At 35.7% G+C, this 20,321-nt stretch overlaps 1 protein-coding gene across 6 annotated transcripts in view; it reads left to right on the top strand.

Annotated features, from left to right (window-relative positions):
* The window catches only part of LOC121421122 (myotubularin-related protein 9-like), a 46,880-nt gene that overhangs the window by 5,135 nt on the left and 21,424 nt on the right, over positions 1–20,321 (top strand). The window contains exons 1-6 of one of the 6 annotated variants that reach the window (XM_041615763.1): positions 901–1,219; positions 13,666–13,823; positions 15,632–15,791; positions 16,695–16,840; positions 17,741–17,869; positions 18,334–18,363. In XM_041615763.1, coding sequence (XP_041471697.1) covers positions 13,677–13,823; positions 15,632–15,791; positions 16,695–16,840; positions 17,741–17,869; positions 18,334–18,363 — 612 coding nt within the window. In that variant the 5' untranslated portion in view covers positions 901–1,219; positions 13,666–13,676. Of the gene's footprint in view, positions 1–900; positions 1,220–8,650; positions 9,250–11,817; positions 11,904–13,663; positions 13,824–15,631; positions 15,792–16,694; positions 16,841–17,740; positions 17,870–18,333; positions 18,364–20,321 lie in introns of those variants that run through there. The other 5 variants (XM_041615761.1, XM_041615760.1, XM_041615762.1 and 2 more) reach the window with 5 other exon arrangements.

Below are 20,321 nucleotides of genomic sequence, written 5' to 3'. Positions count from 1 at the left end.
CACAGTACAAGTACATGTTCCTTGTATATACAATGCATTTATTCCAAGTTCCACTCCCATCATATCAGTAAGCGCAGCTACCGGTAGATCATGGAGCATAGCCGGTGTGATGTACGGGGCAGACGGGGAATAGGCAACGGAACGACCTTACCGTGCCGTCATATGCCCGCAATAGCAGCCGCGAGCTAGCTGGGCGCCTTGCCACTTTCCTAGCCGTAGTAGGCCTGTAAGTGGTCTTAAGTTGGTGGGACTTCGGCGCAACCCGATAAATGAAGTTGATATCACTAAGATGAGTTCATGGAGTGTATTTTTTTTCCTGAATATTTCCATTTCAATTTTTCCACGCATGTCGCCACGCATGTCGCTGAAATTTTACGCATGGTTCCACTTGGTCTCCATTTCCGCACGCATGGTGTTTGCACCATGCGTATTATACACTGGCGAGAACGCTGGGACAAATGCTTGATTTTCTTACACTATTAGTTTCCAATACAGCTATTTATCATATAACTTGGCTCTTATGTAAATATGGCTCTTTACATTATTTTTTTCTTAATTAAAAATAGAGATTGAAAAATGAAAATTTTCTTGCCATATTGCTTTCCACCAGTAGAGGGCGTACACAAAAATATGCCCAAAATTCAAGTTTTTGAGCACTTTAAAAAATTATTCCCAAGTTAGTAATGAAAAATAGATTCTAATTGTATGGAAATTAGTAATTTTGGTCACAAAAGTGATATTTCAATGATTTTTTTAAAGTGTGTGCTATGTACAGCATTGACATACCATAGTCCTACCTGTACATTCCCCACAGGCAGGATGGTTGCAGTGAACAAGTGGCTAGACATAGATTTTTGCATTGCAGTGAATTGTGAGCCCATGTCTAACACACACGGTTCACTCTGCTCGTCACTTTGGCCGATTACTGGAGTTGCATTCGGAATTGCTCGATAACAAAAATGATATTCCAAGTCAGATCAGTCACTGAGAAACGTAAGAAATATATTTACATGAGAATGAGAAAACCATGGAATAGTCTCAATAATGAATTAGTTCATGCACCCAGTGTCTACAGCTTCGAGGATGACTGGGCAAGTATTGGAGAAGTGAAGTTCAAGTTCGATGCTGACCCACCAGGCCAACCTTAAGAGGAGAAAGAATTTGGGACTGAATACAGTCATTATATGACTTCGTTCAGTATACTCCCTAAGTATCCTAAGTAAGTATAAAACAAAGTCAGTTTCTTCCTTTTTTCCGCTGATTTCGATTGGTCAAAATTTTTGTGGTTGCTTCGTACATCTGCAAATATCGGAAATAGACACGGAGTAATTTTACGGTATTAATTCTTCTTTGCTTGAAACAATCTCATAATCATCGGATCTTAGTAAAACTCTGTAAGTAATGACATTGTATATATTTGAGAACATTCTGTGACAGTTTAGTTCGTAAAGAGCCAGCGGAAATGACCTTCAATTGTTGTGAGAGTGTCGTGATTTTTTCGTGAATCTGACTCGGCCGATCGAGAAGGGTTGATTTTGAATGTATACGAGCAACTGTGACTGACGTAATCTTTGCTGCGGTGGGCTTGAGATTAGGCTGGGTATTCAGATACAGTAGGTTTGAGCCGTTGTATATTTTTTCTAAATTACGGTTTGAGCTCTGTTTTATAAAATTTTGATTATTATTTTGAAAATAATTTGTTAGAATTTGTACAAAATAAGTATGAAGAGCAAAACCGCAAGTTAAATTCAAGAATTTTTTTTGAACAGTGATTTTTTTTGTTAGAATGCGCCTGTGTCTAGAATATGGTACAGGGTGTATTGTTAATGGAAGTTGTATTTTTGAAAGGGCTCAGAAAGCCCTTTCATTAATTTAATTTAGAAATACATTTTTGAGATATGTTTCATGAATTTGATATCAGATTATGGACCTTTGTTATGATGTTAATTATTATTTTGAAAATGTTATGAAATAACGAGATAAGACAATAATGCGCAATAATGATAATGAGCAATAATGATAATGAGACAATGATGATAATGAGACAATGATAATAATGAGACAGTATACATGTAAATAATAATTATTACAATGATGATTATAGAAATAATTGTAATTATGATAATTATAATAATAGGCCTAATAATTATTGAGACAATAATAATTTTAATTTTTATGAAATTATTATAATGATAATTGAGACATTATTAATGAGGCAACAATAATAAAAATAGTGACTAATAATTATGAATTATAATGATAATAATTATGATTATAATGATTATAATTATAATAATAATTAGGACAGCAATAATAAGACAATAATGATATTAATATTATAAGTGAGACAACAAAAACAATAATGAGGTAATCGTTATAGACAATCAAAATTAATATGTCTTTATATTTTTCTTAAAAAATGCTTCTATTATTACTTTAATTCTCTTTCTTTGATTTCGATTGATATTCTTTGATAATTTGATTTTTCATGTTCAAGCAAAAGAAATCCAAATCAAGGCATGTTTATCATGTGCACAAACCTACCACAGGACAATACCCCCCAAAATAGGGTTAGATTTTTGGATTGGGGTACAGTGTAGTTGCTCGGGGGGGGGGGGGGTAATTTAGGGGTAGTTGCCCTTGAACCAAAGAAATCGTATGCCAATGTGCCAATTTAATCCGAGTACTTTTAGGCCCTCATTTTTCTTAATTTGCCCATTAAATTCGAAAAAGTATTTAATTTGCCCATTAAATTCGAAAAAGTACATTAAAAGGCCATTTGCTAATTATGTCTTTTGTCTTAATTAATAATCAATTAAAATATAAAATAAAGTAGACAAGTATAAATATGATGAACAATGACTTGGTAGACCATTAATACGTCAAAATCATTGCACAAAAATGTGTAAAAGATTAGAAGCATTCCCAATAAGCTCTGCCATGCCCGAAACAAAGATGACAATGACTCGACTTCTAGATGTCAGAATTCGAAAATTCAAACAGTTTTGTGAATCATAGATATTGAGCCTCATTGTGAGCATGTAAAACATGCTGGAACAGCCTTTCCTTATTTTCACCTAAAGTACATACAGTTAGTACTCATATAGATACAGTTAAGCCCTGATTTCTCTTCTCATTGACTATGGATCTTACTCGCTGTTTCTGCATTTTTCGTCTAAAGAGTGCACACAATTTATACACTACAAAGGAGAGACTCCGACTAAATTGAACACGTAAATCGATGCCAAGCATTACGCAAAGTCGGCAAAATGTTCAATCTTGTCTACGTTCAAGCCACATAGAATTTTTAATTTTTTTGTTAAATTGTTCATATCGCTTTGAATACTTTTCGAAAAGTATTTTCATCAATCATAATCTAAAAGTACGTTCTTAAAATTATTGCATTTATTGGTGACCATGTTTTATCAAACAATCATAGAAATTGTGTATACATTGAATTTAGAATTTAATGGTGAGTGAATTGTGTGTTGTCTCTCATTGACTGTGTGTTATGAATACATAGTCTTAACCCTAAATCTCCCGTGGTATTTTGATTCTTGTCATTCCTTGGGGGTGGGGGAGGCCATTATGGCCCCCCCTTACGATCTCCGCCACCGATCGCGCGAGCGACGCAAAAATTTGCACGCTGGTAGTGTGCGATGTAATCTACAAGGCTGTATGGTAAAATTTTCCAAAATAATGAGATTATATTTTCTATGAATTAATTATGCTAATTTGTGCATAAATCATACTTTTTGCTCTAATTCACTAAATAAAGCTCCTAGAATGCTAATTTTTGGCAAAAATATTCTTTGTAGCATTCTTAACAATCGCAATTAATAAAAACTTCGGTTTGGAAATCAATTTATAAATGTATTTTATTGTTTTATGAATTTATGTATTTCCTTGTTTTATTTACTTTCTGTTTTTTTTTTTTTTTTTCAATGGAAATCGTTCCAGACTTAATTCTGATCATAAACAAGGCAAAATTAATTAAGTTTAATCAGTAAAAGTAGAAATGATACATTTATGAATTTTGGCTAAATACACAATTTGCATTGGATTTGTACATCAATGTTTATGAGCTATTTTGGGTCTGACGTGCGCTTACATAATGTTGCATAATTTCGTAACTGCGTACCCGGGCATCACAAATTTGATCTCAACATTTGCGCGAGACTTGAAAGTAAAAAGTCAGTCAGCGGCGACGTGAACAAATTTTGGGCAGCAGATATATGGTCAATTCCAGCCAAATGTTGCATTTTTCCATTTTCAAAAATTTATTTTCTGAGCAATTTTGTGTATTCTGTTTAAAAGTATACAGTTTAAGGTTGACAAAAACACAATTATATTTACTATACCCTCATTCATTCATAAAATGTACAATGTGCACTCTGTTGCACTTTGGTACTAAGATTTCATTGAAATTGTACAACTTTGACCCATCCCTGGCTCCTGGCATGCAAAGGGTGCTCACGAAAAATTCCACTGTCCATGTGACCTCCAAGCAGTAATTTACCATTAGCTGTATTGTTTTACATGCTGCAGTGAAACGGTGAGGCACAAAATACATTTCAATGTATGTATGTTTGATGTCCCATAAGTCACAGTTTTAAGCATTAAGTTTCCCTCATATGCTGCCATAGACTCCTGCAGACAAGTATTGGACTTTTTTATCTACCATGTGCAGTACATGCTTGCTTCAACAAATCAAGCTGCATCTGTATTGGACTTGAAATAGCTATACTGGGGGGACATACATTTAAGTCCCATAAGTCACATGTCCCATAAGTCACACATACAGTTCGTAAACCATGCCACCTTAAAGCTGTCCATGACATCAAAGAGTGAGATGAGACTGCTGAAAAGCTGGAGAACAGTATGCTGACTGTCAGAAAAACAGTCAGAATATCATAGGCAGTGCATGGAAACACACAAAAAAGTTTGGATTGTGTGCCCATCCCCCCAAAAAGGAGAAAACTGAATATGATCGCTAAAATGCAAAGCTTGAGTACAGGTGAATTGGGTTTGTTTCACCCCAGCTTTTATTCATTTTTTAAGGTCCAGATCACTCTCTTGGTTTTCTTGTCTCCTTGGGGTATGCATCTACTGTTTGACATGTGATGTGAACTTGGTATAGTTCCATGGAAACTAAACTTATTGCAATGTCCCATCAGTCACAAATTTTGTAGTTGAGCGATCCTATGGATCCTGTCGAAATAAGAGCACCAGTCCTCAGATGCATAAGGCTACCATGAGCAGAGATATTAAAAGGGCACATACAACGCTCTCTACCAGCCCCTGTAAATGCCAAAAAGTTGTTCAGAAGCTTGCAATCAAGTTTTCTTAGAATCATTCCTGCCGCCTGCCAATAGAAAGTAACATGCGCAATTTACAGAGTACCGAAGTGTGATGTCACAATGTCATGACATCGAATCGGCCAGTTCTAAACTGAGTCGCAGCTGCATGATCGTCAGTCAATACCTATTTGTATTTGCAAAAATGGTGATGTGTGTTGTCCCTGGTTGTTACCATAATTCTGAAAGTTGTAAAAGGGCACTGGTTCATAAAGCTAATCGTAACTTAAGAGTGACTTTAAGAACAACCGGTGATCCTTGTGGTAAATGTCATCATAAATTGGCAATGTTTTAGCATGTAAGAAAGGATCACCAGTCGTTCTTAAAGTTGTTTCTAACTTGCAAACGGCTTTATGAAATGGCCCCCTGGTTATTTTGTTTAGAACCAGGCCGCCATGACACCATGGCAGCTGACATCATCGCTTCGGTATTCTATAAATGGTGATGTCCTTTATACAGGCATTCTGAATTTCTATGAAAGAGATGACATAACACCCAAGCATCTGGCAAAAAAAGAATTTGTGATAGGGTGCACCCCATGATATATTATTCAACTAACTTTTTTGTATTGCCTAAAGTGTATAGTTAATGAATCTTGATGTACCCTTTGCCAAATTGTGTCCCATAGGTTTCAAAATTGGCAATATTTGGCGGCCATCTTGGCGGCTATCTTGGATTTTTCATGAAAATCAATTATTTTAATATTTTTTGGAGAGACAATGGTAAAATCTTCCATGTAAATGACTACACTTTTTACTATACAAACATGTAGTTTAGATATAATAATTAAAAAAAAAAGAATTTATGCCAAAATTTTCATGTTTTTCGTCAAAAATTTGCATGTGCACTGATATCTATTTGTTTTATTATAAACATCAACAACTAATGACAAATATCAGCTTTCGACATGACAGAGAATACATGTTAACAAGAATATTGATATACTTCATGGCAGCATTAATGAGTACCACCAACATATGTGAGTGCCCCCCCCCCCCCCCCCCGGGCTCAGAATATCACCCCTGAGTGTTGGTTATGACCAGTGCAGTCACATTTACCCTACAGTGGATTACGTGTTTAGGGTCGAATTTGAGGGGATGCTAAAACAAAATTAAAATGTTTTATAAAGGATGTCCTTTTTGCCCCAACACTTCATGTTTAGAGTCTGATTTGCGCGAGGTGTAGAAGGTGGGGTTGTTCTAAACCAATAAGGTAAAGCCGACGACTGAAGGACCCGTAACAATAAAACATTCCTGTACTTGTTTAGGGGTTCATTTCAGGAAATATTTGCCAAGATAATCGTTTTGTTTCCAATAATTGTTAAGGGTAGGGTTTGACACCCCAATACTTGTGAAGGGGTGCATTTTCAGAATATGGAAATTACGTGTTTAGGGTGCTTTTCGAGACCCCATGGTCGCGCATGGTATCCACTCGTGAATGGAAGTGCCTCCCCCCCCCCCCCCCCGGGAGCATTAGGTACTTTTGATTGATTATCAAGCCCCAAATGATATGTGAAAGAGCCAGCTGTGACATGTGTACTTAAGGGAAAGAACATTGATTTAATAACAGTGTGTAAACACAAGCTGATGCTGTGGCAATAGGGATGTGGTTAAACCTAGAACCTGTTTAATGACAAGCAGTGAAGGTACATGATATTTTAAAGGTACATCAATTTTTAAAATCAAAATGCAGGATGATGATATAAGCAATGTTCAGACAAGTGCCCTGGAGACATAATTGGTGTGTAAACACCAGCTGATGCTGTACAGCAGAAAGATGGTGTTCAGACCAGTGCTGTTTAGTGAAAATGATATTGATTTGAATATAATGTGTAAACAACAGCTGATAATATAGCAGTACATATAGGTAGATGTACCTGTGTTCAGACCAGTCCTGTGTAACTAGTGTAAAAGATGTTTCTGTTCAGATCAGTGCTGTAATATGTTGATTTTATAATTACATGTGTGTAAACAATAGCTGCTGCTGATATACCAGGAGGTTCAGACCAACTGATATTTTTTTATTCCAATGCGTATGCCAGTATAGTATGAGAATCATGTTGTCTTCGACCCAATCAAACTACAAATGTCACTGTCAGTTTTAATTTCTAAAGCAAGATGTGTATACATGTATATTATATGAATAATTCTAGTGAAAACTTTTAATAATTTGTGTTCTATGAATATTTTTGTCTTTATTTTTGTTGAATTATCGATTGAAAATGGACGAATAAACTTTCAAAGTATATTAAGAAATGAATGAACTTTCCCTGTGAAATCAAAAGTTCAATCACTGACAACCCCTTTTAATACATTAGCAGAAAAAGAAAGATTCCTCAATAGATTGATAAAAGAAAAAAATGGAGATGATAATGTATTAATGAGAGTTATGTATAAGAAGTAGGGGGAGACAAAAATTAGAAATAAATAGAAAACACATGAGAATTATCCCCAGCACTAAAATAATTAAGGCCATGATCAGTGTATGTACATGTACATTGTATATCTGTCTACATGAATGCTATGTTTATTTGGAGGAAGACGTTAATATTGATTTTATCCTTTATATTGATTTTGACTCATCCTTTGGGTACATTGATTTATTTTGACCTTTCACCTTGGAACATGGTATTTCTCTGGCTCAATGATGATCATTCTATTGTTAGCTCTGCTTCATGTCTGGATCCATTGATTCTTTTCTTCATTTTGTTTATTTTTAAAAATGATTTGATGGATTGAGTACCGGTACTATATTATACTTGTTCTGTGGAATATGAATGAGTGTTAAGGGGCATTTGATTGTATAGTTTTGTAGATAACATGTATGCCATGGGTTACCTGCGTGCCAATTTCTGTCCGATCGCGTGATTGATGGCCGAGATCATAGGGGGGCCTAAGTAATAATGAAAAAGGGATTATTTTCCCTCCATAGCCTACAAGGATAACTTATTCCATCATCACAGCAATTGGAAGCGACTGTTCAAATAGTCTTTAAAAAATGTTGTAATTTATACATGTATCTACAATAATTGTGAAACTTTTCTCAACACTCCCACTCCACCCCCCCTTTTAAGTAAAATGCATCCATGCGCTGTATCTGAAAAGAAGACAGTAAATAAATATAAACTTTACTGAAAGAGGACTGCACATCAGTTTTCTTTAACTCTAGATTTGAATTTTTCCCCATGTAATCCACATCTATTGAAAAACTAATGGTCACTGGTAGCTTTGTATTAAAGATTAACTATAACATTGATAAATCCAACATACAAATCACAGTTTAGTGACTAACTTCACCAAAGGCGCAAGCAGATTTTTTTCCCCTCAATGTACCGCACCCATTTATATAAATCACCCAAATTTGAATCTCACATAAAAATTTTAATTCCATGTGTAAACTGTCTAAACATTTTTGATCATCATCTCTCGACCTCTTCTCATACAAGTAGCTAATTACATGGATGAACTGTTAACACTGATTTAATCATCATCTCTCAACCTCTATGACACTGTCTGAACACAATCACCTTTCCACAGGTACATGGATTAATTGACATATACCAGCAAGGAGTTGGCAGTTATTTTGAAGTACATTATCAGAATAAAGAGAATGAAGGCGATTAATATTTAATCATCACTTGCGTGCACGTATCTACAATTGCCAGCTGTCTGAACACTCCCTGTAAACATGATCTGCTGCACCACGAATAAACCGTCTAAACACACTGCCCTCGGGAGACTTGTCTTGCAGACTGTGCACACATTAACATCAAGCCTCCTTCTTGAATTATAGGGATTCTATCTTTTTATATCTGGCAATCGTAGAGTAGACCGTTTGACGGTCAAAATATGGGATGTTTGTGCAATATGGTCAGGAATGGACAATGAAAAAGGTCAGTTGAATAAAGGTTTTTTCTAAAAATTTCATCTCATTTTGTTTTATGTGGTCTCAATATTTTTTTTAGCAGCTTGAAGAAGCTACCTTGTCTCTGATTCATCGGATATGATGAGAATTAAGAAATTTCATCTTCACCTGATCTCATTTTGTTATGGATTGATTTTCTTTGATTTTGATGGATTTCATATCTATACATGTACATGTAAATGGGTATTTATTAAATGATTGTTTGCTTTTGGCTTTTTGCCCTAATTGAAACAAGTTTTGTTCTTGATTCGATAAAATTCATCCACATTCATCCATCCATATTGTAGGATCACCTGTTGTTAGGGAAGTTTAATGTCATATGTTGTGTGATGCATGTGTGTTGATGTGAGATAGGATATTCATACTGGGTGATTACATGTATATGACATGGCCATCAACTTTTATTGAATGAATATTACACGCCCGGTTGTACATAAAAGGGCCCTACAGTGCATTCATACTACATACATATTTTAAGTATGCAAACATTTCTTTGTGTGCATTAAGTTCCTTTTGTCTGAATATCAAATGACATATTAAGATCTTGCAGTGGTGTAATGAGGCAAAGGTTTTGAGGGGGCTGGATATGATGTATCGCATAAGATTTATCAAATGTTGTGAGCGAACGAAGGGAGCGAGCAAAAATTTTAACATTTTGATTGCAAAAATAGATTTTGACATGATATTCAGAAAATATCACCATATTTCATCCTTCTCTCTTTTTCTTTTCTTTTCTTATCTCTTTGTTTTCTTGATCAGATTTTTTTTTGGGGGGGGCAAGAGCCTCCCATCTGTATGCCCCTGTGATAATTCTGTGAACACATGGCAACATCACACACTTGCAAAAAGGTTTTTCTCTTTTTTTGTAAAAATAAGATTAATAATGAACAATGATTACTATGGCATATACATGTATTTCAGTCATCTACAGAGCTGTTGGGCGATTCCATATATAATGATCAACTTTAATTTTGTTTGTTGGACCCTTATTTTTCTCAAATCTTACTTCACTTCATAAACTGATCAAGTCATGGTCCTTTGAGAACGTTACAGATTGTCAAAACTACAAGAAATCAGAGATCTACAGAAAATTTCATGAAGGTCCCACATATAGGGGGTCTGTTGCAGAAAGAGTTGTGTTTAAACGCAAGTCAAAAAATCAATCGTAAGTCCCAAATGCGCACTGTTGATTGGTTGAAAATCAAGTTGGGGCCCGTTGCAGAAAGAGTTGCAATCAATCGCAGCATTAAAAATCATGCGCAACTAGATTTTCAACCAATCAACAGTGCGCATTTGGGACTTACGATTGATTTTTTGACTTGCGTTTAAATGTGCATATTATGACCTGATTGTATTTTGATTTGTTTTATTTTGATTTATTTTTTTTGGGGGGGGAGTGGTGCATTGTGGGAATGAGATTCAGTGACTTTTCAAGTTTCAAAAACAAAAATAAAGACAAATAAATGAAATTTAAACTGAGTCTTCAGTCATCTATGATTATACTAATTGGTGTATTTTACAGCAGTTAAGTGTATTTTTGAGGAAACATCAATATTGATTTTAACATAAGAATAGTAAAGTAAAAGGCAAGGTGCCCTTTTTATTGTAACACCTTGAATTGAGCATTAGCAAGTCACTTGCAAATCTGCAACCTTTGCAACAAAAACACATGCAATTACCCCCTCTGCCAGGAAAATCCAAATTAAATTAGAAATATGCCAGTAATATTTACATACTGTATGAATCCACTTTCACTTTCAGTATGTTTCTATAATTTATCTTATATTGTACAGTAATATAATACCCTGTGACAATAGGTGTGTACATACGGACACATTACATGTAGTTACGAATAGCGTTAGTCATATTGGCTCTCGATGATATGATGATTTCTCCCTCCCTTGACTGTTTCATGCAGAAAGTTTTGAACTTTTCTCTCTTTTTTTGAGATACAATGTAATATCAATTACTATTACCCTGTGGTGATGGGGCTTTCTATCCATGTGGAGGCGTTAGTCATAAACAGCTAAACAATGATGATTTTCTCCCTCCCTTGCCTGTTTCATGTTGAAACTCTTCTTTCTTTTTTTGAGATACAATGTAATATCAATTACTATTACCCTGAGGTGAAGGGGTTTTCTGTCCATGTGGAGGCGTTAGTCATAAATAGCTAACAATGATTTTCCTCTCTCCCTCTTCTAGTCTGTTTCTTTGCCCCCAGGAAGCGAGAAATTAACCAACATTTCTCGTCATCACAAATCCTCGCTAGAAATACATGTAGACCCAGTCACGGCCTGAATAGTATACAGACAAAGACTGTAGCATCAATCACCCCCATGATTGTTCCTGAAACTTTCTATTTCAAGTGCCTCCTACTCTTCATTAGTAATAGAAGAGCTTGTTTTCAACACCTTCATAATTTACTTGGGTCTGGAATTATTATCTTTGTAGATGACAGCTTGGCCAGCGTTATGCATTGTTTGTATACATGTAATTGCTGTACACTCTTTCCTGCTTTTGATCGAAGACATTTCCAGATGTTGTTTTTGGATTGTGTTAAATTCGAAGAAGACCTTAAAAACGTTCTTAAACAATAAACTGTAGCAATGGAGCCTACATTTAGTGAGTATCTGTTGTTATTTTGACATCATGCTTTTGTTTGTTTGTTTGTTGGGGGTGAGGGTTATTGCAACACTATGCAGTGCTTTGCTTTTTTGAGGGGGAAAATAGGGAGGTGATTTCTTATGATTTCTATATATTGTTTGTATATTTTAAAGTACTTCATTGTAATGTACATGAAATATTGTTTTGCAGTATATTTTCTTTAAAAAATCAAATTACTGTACATACATTTGAAGACAAACTTGATGTTTTGTGTCTATGTTATAGAATAGAATCACATTTAGACATTATCCAATGATAATTTTACTGTGCTTGTTTGTGAAGAAAAAAGTGCTTACAATGGTTGCTACATCATAACATGTAAGTATTATACAGAATTAGTTTTGAGAGGGTTTGTTCTCTGTAGGCTTATCAGTTCAAATCACTGCTTCAGCACTAATGAGGATTTGTGGCTCAGTGGATAACTCTCCAGACTTTGAACAAGAATGTCCAGGGTTCAATTCCCCATTCAGCACTCCCGTCCTTTGGCAAGGTGTTTGCCACTCTCCACCCAGGTGTTAATGGGTACCTAGCAGGGAGAATGTCCTTGAATGCTTGAATGTGAAGTAGTGTTAACTTGTTATTAGGGATAGGTAGTTTTATAATTATACTTATTCACACTCTTGTTCCTCCCCTGATTCTTTTCCCTGACATTCCCCTTATATTACCTCTACTCTTTACTTTGTTCACTGCCTTCAAGTCCCTTCTTTCGTAAATTCTGCTTTTCTCACTTTCATATCTTGTCTGTGATCTGGATCCTCTGTCTCACAATCTTCCACAGCAAAAACTGTGGTGTTAACCGGTGTACATAGAGGACCACACCAGTTAGTTTACACCGGTGTTGAATTGGTGGTGTTAGTTTTACACCTATAGGTGTTATTACAACACCTATGGTTGTTACATTTACACTCTTTGGTGTTATGGTCAATCTCTAGGGTGTTATTTTAACACCTCAGGCTGTGGTCCTCTGTTAACAGCAATTGGTGTCAGTTTTAACACCACAGTTTTTACAGTGTTCCTTTTCTTATCTCTATATCTATAAAATCTCCATCCGTTTGCTCCCCCTCTCAGTGTTCCTGTCCTTTAATAATGCTCTCTCTTTTTAACTCATATCATTCACCCCACCCCTGTCCCTCTCCCTCTCTCCCCCATTCTCTCCTTTAGCCCCCGTCACACTTATTCCGAATCAAGCAGAATTGGCCGGAATGAAGGGCTATTGTCCGACCACCAGTTGGTCATTGAAATCTACTTTGAACACCGTTCGGAGATACCCCGCAAATGTTTAGAACATGACCAAAACCTTTCGGACGGTCAAAAGAAACGACAAACATATTTCGAATGCAGTCGGAATATTTACATGTAGAATGTCCAAGAATGTAGCATGAATTATCAATCCGACTCCATTTCGGTTCGTTTTGACTAGTGAATGATGAGTCACCTGGTCATTTTTTACTGGATTTCAACTCCCGTTTGGTGAATTCATAAGTTCCTCACCAAAATTTCTAAATATTTTTTTTTTTTTCGTTCTAGCTTCTGCTTGATTCCTGCTTATTTCGAAGAAGCGTGATGAGGGTTTTATGTAAATCACTTGTTGACTATATGATTGTATTCTTACATTGTACTTCCTCTAACGTTATGCAAACTGAACTAATTCATCCAATTAATTCAATCAATAACACACATATGTTTTGGATTTATGTTATCCTCTTTTTTCCCCCATCAGAGTTCCACACAATGGAGTTTGTTGACTTCATACGCATCCCAAAGGTGGATGACGTTGTTCTCCATCGCCATGGTTACAAGTCGGTATGCGGTACACTCTGTCTCACTGGACACCACATGATACTTTCATCTCGGCAAACAAACTCAGAAGAATTATGGGTAATTTATTGTATACTCTTTACATAATCTTCTTTAACAGTACATCCAGCTAATTTTAATGGTAACTGAGCTTTTGCATCTTCAGCACCAGCACTTTGGAATTCTCTGCCCTTAATAGCGCTAAGAAATCTTCCCTTTCTCAGTCATCATGTATAATGTACTTTTAATAAAGCCCTCCCTTTTAATTCCTACTATTAATATACATGTATACTTTTGTACATGCTGTAAACTAACTCTGCTAGTTATTGTGATAGCTCCTGTAGATGGTCTTAAGCACAATAAGAATAAATTATATGTACTTATTAAATCTATTGTTACTCATCATGTTAATATAGAATATGCTTTAACATGTATATTATCATATCAAACATTTTCCATAATTTGTTTTTAAACTCCAAGAGAAGGTTTAATATTCCGTCTATTTTATTATGAAATTGATGTTATGAAAATTTAATGTTAACCCCCCCTTTCCCATGCCAAAAGTAATACTGGTAATAATAATGATAATAATGATAATACTGATAATAATAATATTATTAATAATGATAATGATAATAATAAAAATGATAATGATAATAATAATGATAATTATAATCTTAATGATAATAATATAAATAATAATAATAATAGTGATAATGATAGTAATAATAATGATAATAATAGTAATAATAATGATAATAGTATAATAGTACTGATAGTGATGATAATGATTTATAATAATGATAATAATAATTATAATAATAATAAGAAATAATAATAATGTAAAATCAAAGGGAAAAAGTGTCATGTCCATTGATGACAGATCATTCTTTCACTGAATAGAAAAGATACATTTACATGAATATTTGGATATGTGTGTCATTAATATGAACTTAATATGATCTTTTCTCTTCAAGTCACACATGTGCGCATTTATCAACTTTGTTTCATAATTCAGTTTCATTGTATATTGCTAGCTTCCTCCTTTAAACCACTTATAGGTAACAAATGTAGTTTCTATTGTACAAAGTAGGTAATTTACAATAAACTGCATTTTTCTTGCTTATTTCCTCTCATTTCTCTCTCTACATGTCTCTCCCTCTTCTTTCCCTCTGTCTTTCCCTTCTTGATAATGATAATAATGATGATAATATCAATAATAATAACAATAAATGATTGATAATAATGATGGTAGCATTTAAGATTATATAGCATATTAGTAATTATGAGGAAGAATATGAGGATGATGATTATGATGATAATATTGATGATGATGATGATTGTGATGATAATGATATTGATGACGATGATGAGACCTTGTTCTTGAGTCCAAGTCACATGTCCAAGTGATGATACCGATGACGATGATGATAGTCATCAGGATCATGATGAAAATAAAATAACTCTATCCAATTTCCTGCAGGAACCTTGTCATGCCTGTATGAAACCTATGTTAATCATGGAATCTGGAAGGGAATGGGTTAATAACAGAGGCCGTGGAAGTGGGGGTGGGGGGTTGGTGCTGGGGGATCAGTCCCCTCCCCACTTTTTGTCCAGAACTGTGGACAAAAACATAGAAATGACCATTCATGTAGGATTGTGATTTTTTGCATGGTCAGCCCCCTCACTTTTGGCTTAGCCGCCCCCCCCCCTTTGAAAATCGTCCGTCTCCCAAAGGTTGACAACTCTGACTGACTTGCAGGAAAGTGGCAACCTAAAGCCAAAACCAGCCATAGCAATATTTTGACCCTGCATATCCTATTAAAAGAATATGATGATAATATTAACATCATTCTAATTGTCATTATACTATGCCATGTAACTTGCAGCTCCTTCATAACAATGTGGACAGCTTGGAGAAGAAGTTTGTGGGTTGCACCGGTCAGCTGACGGTCAAATGCAAGGACTTTGGCATCATCAGACTGGACATCGTTGGGATGGATGAATGCCTAAAGGTAGCCGAGACTATTGAATCTCTCTCTAGTCTTGGTAAGTTTTTTTTTTAACTTTGTTTCTTTCATTAGACTAGTTTGCACTGTCAAATGACCTTATTATATTATATACCGTATCCATAGATTTTAAAGAAAAAAATCCCCAGAAAAGTCATTTGTTCACTAATGGTGTGTTGCAAAAAGTTAGGACATTGAATATTATTTTGCTATCATATACATAGTGTTTTTTTTATTTAAATATTACTCATCAGAGTTGTTTTGAAATTCAACACTGCTGCAATATTTTGAATTGTGGCCCTGTGGATCAGTCTCTGGACTTTGAAACAGAGGGTAATGGGTTCAAATCCCAGCCATGGCGTAACTTCCTTCAGCAAGGAATTCATCCACAGTGTGCTGCACTCGACCCAGGTGAGGTAAATGGGAACCGGCAGGAAGTAATTCCTCAAAAAGCAGTGTGCACCTGAATAGGTAGCCTAGCTTTATAGCAGGGTAATAATAATAGCAGGGCCCGCTGGGAGAATACTTTGCGGAACTGATGTGGCTACCCTGGGTAAATATACCGTTATTGTTATAAATCATATATAAATCCAGGTGAGACTGGCATAGGTGTGCCTCTTGTTTCAACAAGAAATTTATTTTGATTTTTTTATATAGTTAAAATCGAGAATGGCAATTGATTGTAATTTTTTATTTTCTTGCTACACCCAATTAGATTTGTCTCTCACAAAGGTACAAAGGATTCACATGACAAGATTTTAAAATCAAATATGAAAGTCCCCAGCCAGCGATCATGGAATGCAATATGCATATTTAGTGAATAATAAATATTTCAGGTACGGATGCATAAGACAGTCCTATTCACCTGATTTTAGTAATCAGTGATGTAACTTAACCTGTACTGACCTTTGAACTTTCTGTGACCTATGTTGTGCTTTCGCAGAGCCAGTGACATTAACTTATCCGTTCTTCTACCGAAGTACGTTTGATGAACTGGAGGACGGGTGGCATGCCTTCTTACCGGAGAACGAGTTTGCGAGGCTCGCAAGTGATGACTGGAGAATCAGTTACGTGAATAAGAACTTTCAGGTAGAGTTTCTTAGACAAGCCCCTCTTGCTCTGTTTCTATAGGGCCATCTGCACCTTCCCGAGTTTTCAAATTAGCGCGCTACAGGTGTATTTCTGATCCAGCAAATTATCCCGATCTGAACAATCTCGAGATTATTTGCAATGGAGACGCAATTAGCGCGCTAGTTCATTGGATTAATCTCGAGATTATAATCCCAAGTCAACTAGGGATTACTTGCAAAAAAGTGCGCTATTTCACGAATTATCGCGCTAATTCGTAGGTGCAGACGCACTCGTGATTATTTATTCACGGCGTCAGACCACTATGCATCGATGCCTCGCTCAAGCAGGAATTGCTCATCTTGTGATGGTAGAGACAGGGTTTCTTGAATCTCAAAAAATCTCGAGATTGGGCAAACTCGGGATGGTGCAGCACGGCCTTATCTATCTATTTTTTATTTCCTTGTGGTGAGTTATTCAACATGCACTGTTAAGAACGTGTCAGTCTACATGTACACCACGTCACAATAATCACAAAGGAGGCGTATTCTAAAGTAAGCTTCCCTTTAAAATCCTTCAATACTAGGAAGTATCTCAGTAGTGGTGCTAGCTTGCAGCATATATTCAACAACTGTGTGTGAATCAGTTTTGTATTAAAAAACAAAGAAATCATGGGATCGATCAAGGTCGATGTAACTTCGAATGGTCTTGTTTTAGCTGTGTGCTTTGACCTTAAAGGGTAATTATTCTAAATTCAAGTACAAGCAATGAAAACCAATTATTTCAAAAAGCAACAATATCTGAATTTCAAACTATGTCATTCTATGACATACACTGTACATACTCCCCAGCATCTCTCTATCTCTTTCCCTCCTAAATCAGTGACTTTTAAAGCACTCTCTTCATACTGTTAACCCTCAGATCTGTCCGAGCTATCCTCCCGCTGTGATAGTGCCCAAGTCTATAGACGATGATGCGTTGGTGCAATCGGCCGCATTCCGTTCTGGAGGTAGATTTCCTGTTCTTAGCTACATGCATACTGCCCAGAAAGTAAGTTTTAAGACCAATTTTACCATCAATTCCATGATCAATTTTGCAATCAGCTGCATATATTCAATCAATTTTGCTTCTTGATATTTGATTTGCAATTTTTTTTTTAGAATTTGTTTGTTTCCTGCTTACATGTAGAAGGTATATTTATAATCAAGAATACAATTAATAGCTCATCAATCACAAGCTCCCAAATCTATCGTGAATTTGTATCATTGATAAAGACTGTAAAATTAGTATGAGTAACTCAGTCTGCAAAGAGACGTAATAAAAAATTCACTCCTTATACACTAATCATTTGTTGAATTACTTTGTTTAAATATTTTCTTTTTCTTACCACCAAATTATTATTTATTAATTATGTGAGTTTTCATGCTCTTCTGGAAATCCCGGAAGTCTTTTTTGATCTCGCTGAAAAATAGAGATGTTAATATGCCCTACCAAATCATGTTTATATTCTACAGATAGAACCCAAAGCAAGTAGAGGAGTTAAGGTAACAGAATGTTGTTATTAAGGTGTCTATCTATCGATCCATTCGGGACTTTTTGATTTGCTTTCACTTGTGGACGGCTCAGGAAATACATAATGCAGTTCATAATAGAGTAACAAAGTGATGATGTCACAATATTTCCTTTTTACGTTTTATATTTCAGCATTTTCAATACCATTCCTGCCAAACTTTGGGTTGGGAAGGTATCTTGTCATGCTCTTCGGAAATATTGTATAAAAAATGCTGAAATATGGAAAACTTACAAGGAAAATTGATGATATCACACTCCGATACTCTATTGGCTGCTTTGAATTGTGACAAGCAACATGGATTTCACCCAAATCACTCCTTTCGCCAGAACTTACAGTAGGAGGGATAGTTTATCAAGTTTGAAACTAAAAGGTTTTCAGAAATGGAAAATACAATTTTTGGAAACAGAAAATCATTGTCCCTACCAGGCAACAAATTGATTCTTTACCTTTTTATTCATTTATTTTTTTTGGGAGGGGGGGGTGGAAGGAGGGCTACTTTTTACTACTGATTGCTGAAATCCGTAACATTTGATAAGCTTTGACATTTTAGCGAATGGGGAATATCGGGGACTCGCTTTTTTCAATTTTAAGGGCTCTTTTGGGCATTTCAAGGCTACATTATCACCCAAAGCCGCCATGTAATTTCTTACCTGGTCCCTACAACGGATGCTTGCCCAGCTCTGTGTAATGAGAAGCCTCATTCCACTGACTATGAGGACAAAGCAGAGTGTTATTAATCCATGTATGTAAAAGTCCAATAGTGAAAGTGCATTTCAAAAGTCTCTGTTGCAAAACTTGTGAACAATACATGTATTCCTAAACCAACTACATATCACTTCACATAATGTACATGCAAGTATCCAACACTTCACTGTACCAACGTGTAGAAGTCCAATAGTGAAAGTGCATTTCGAAAGTCTCTGTTGCAAAACTTGTGAACAATACGTGTATTCCTATAAACCAGCTACATATCACTTCACATAATGTACATGCAAGTATCCAACACTTCACTGTACCAACGGTTGATTCATAAATCCATTCAACATTCAAGCTACAGGTTGCAAAATTTAGAACTTTCTTGAAGATGTACTAAAAATTAATATTTTTTCTTCACTCCATCTCATATTGTTCATTTTATTATTCTTGTTTTATTAATTTTATTGATGTCACCTTGTAAGTTTAAACTGATTTATATGTCATGTACATGTAATCAATCATTATATTGTTTTTGTTATTGATGCCATTTATTTTCATACTGAATCTGATTTATTTGCTTTCCTTTCACATATCATATCGTTTAATGAGAATAGTAATAATCATATTAATGAATTTGTGATGATAATAATATTAATAATGATAATAATAATGATAATAACAATAATGTTAATAGTAATCGTCTTTTATACATTTGAACAACATCTCTAAGTTCTTTACAGATCTACATGTATATCATATCGTTTCACAAAACTCACTAATCTCAGAAAATGTGTATTAACTAGCGTACTTGGAGGAGCCTGTGCCAATGAATGTTTTTAAAGGCCACCACACACCTAACGACCCAACCGGTCGCCGACTGGCTTGCGACTGGGTGAGGGGAGATGTGACGTCACAGCGCTTGTCAGCTTGAGCGTCGCAGATCGGTCGTAGACAAGTCGCAAGGAAAATCGGAAGGATTTGACCTGTCGAATCCTTATGACTGGATCGCAAGCTCAATCCAATCAGACAGCAAGCTCAAGCCAATCAAACAGCAGAGTGGCATAACGCGTACTATGATAAACGACGCGCATATGCAGTAGTAAGCGCAATTTCTCAGATGCTATGCCAAAAAGCAAAAAGTGCATGCGTGAGTCGCAGATCGGATCGCAAGGTGTGCGGTGTCGAGGCTTATGACTGCCTTGCGATTTCATCTCCCCTCACCCAGTCGCGGCC

This window comes from Lytechinus variegatus, chromosome 9 (genome assembly GCF_018143015.1).
Source record: "Lytechinus variegatus isolate NC3 chromosome 9, Lvar_3.0, whole genome shotgun sequence".
Taxonomy (NCBI): Eukaryota; Metazoa; Echinodermata; class Echinoidea; order Temnopleuroida; family Toxopneustidae; genus Lytechinus; species Lytechinus variegatus.
This window is presented reverse-complemented; position numbering and strand designations above follow the sequence as displayed.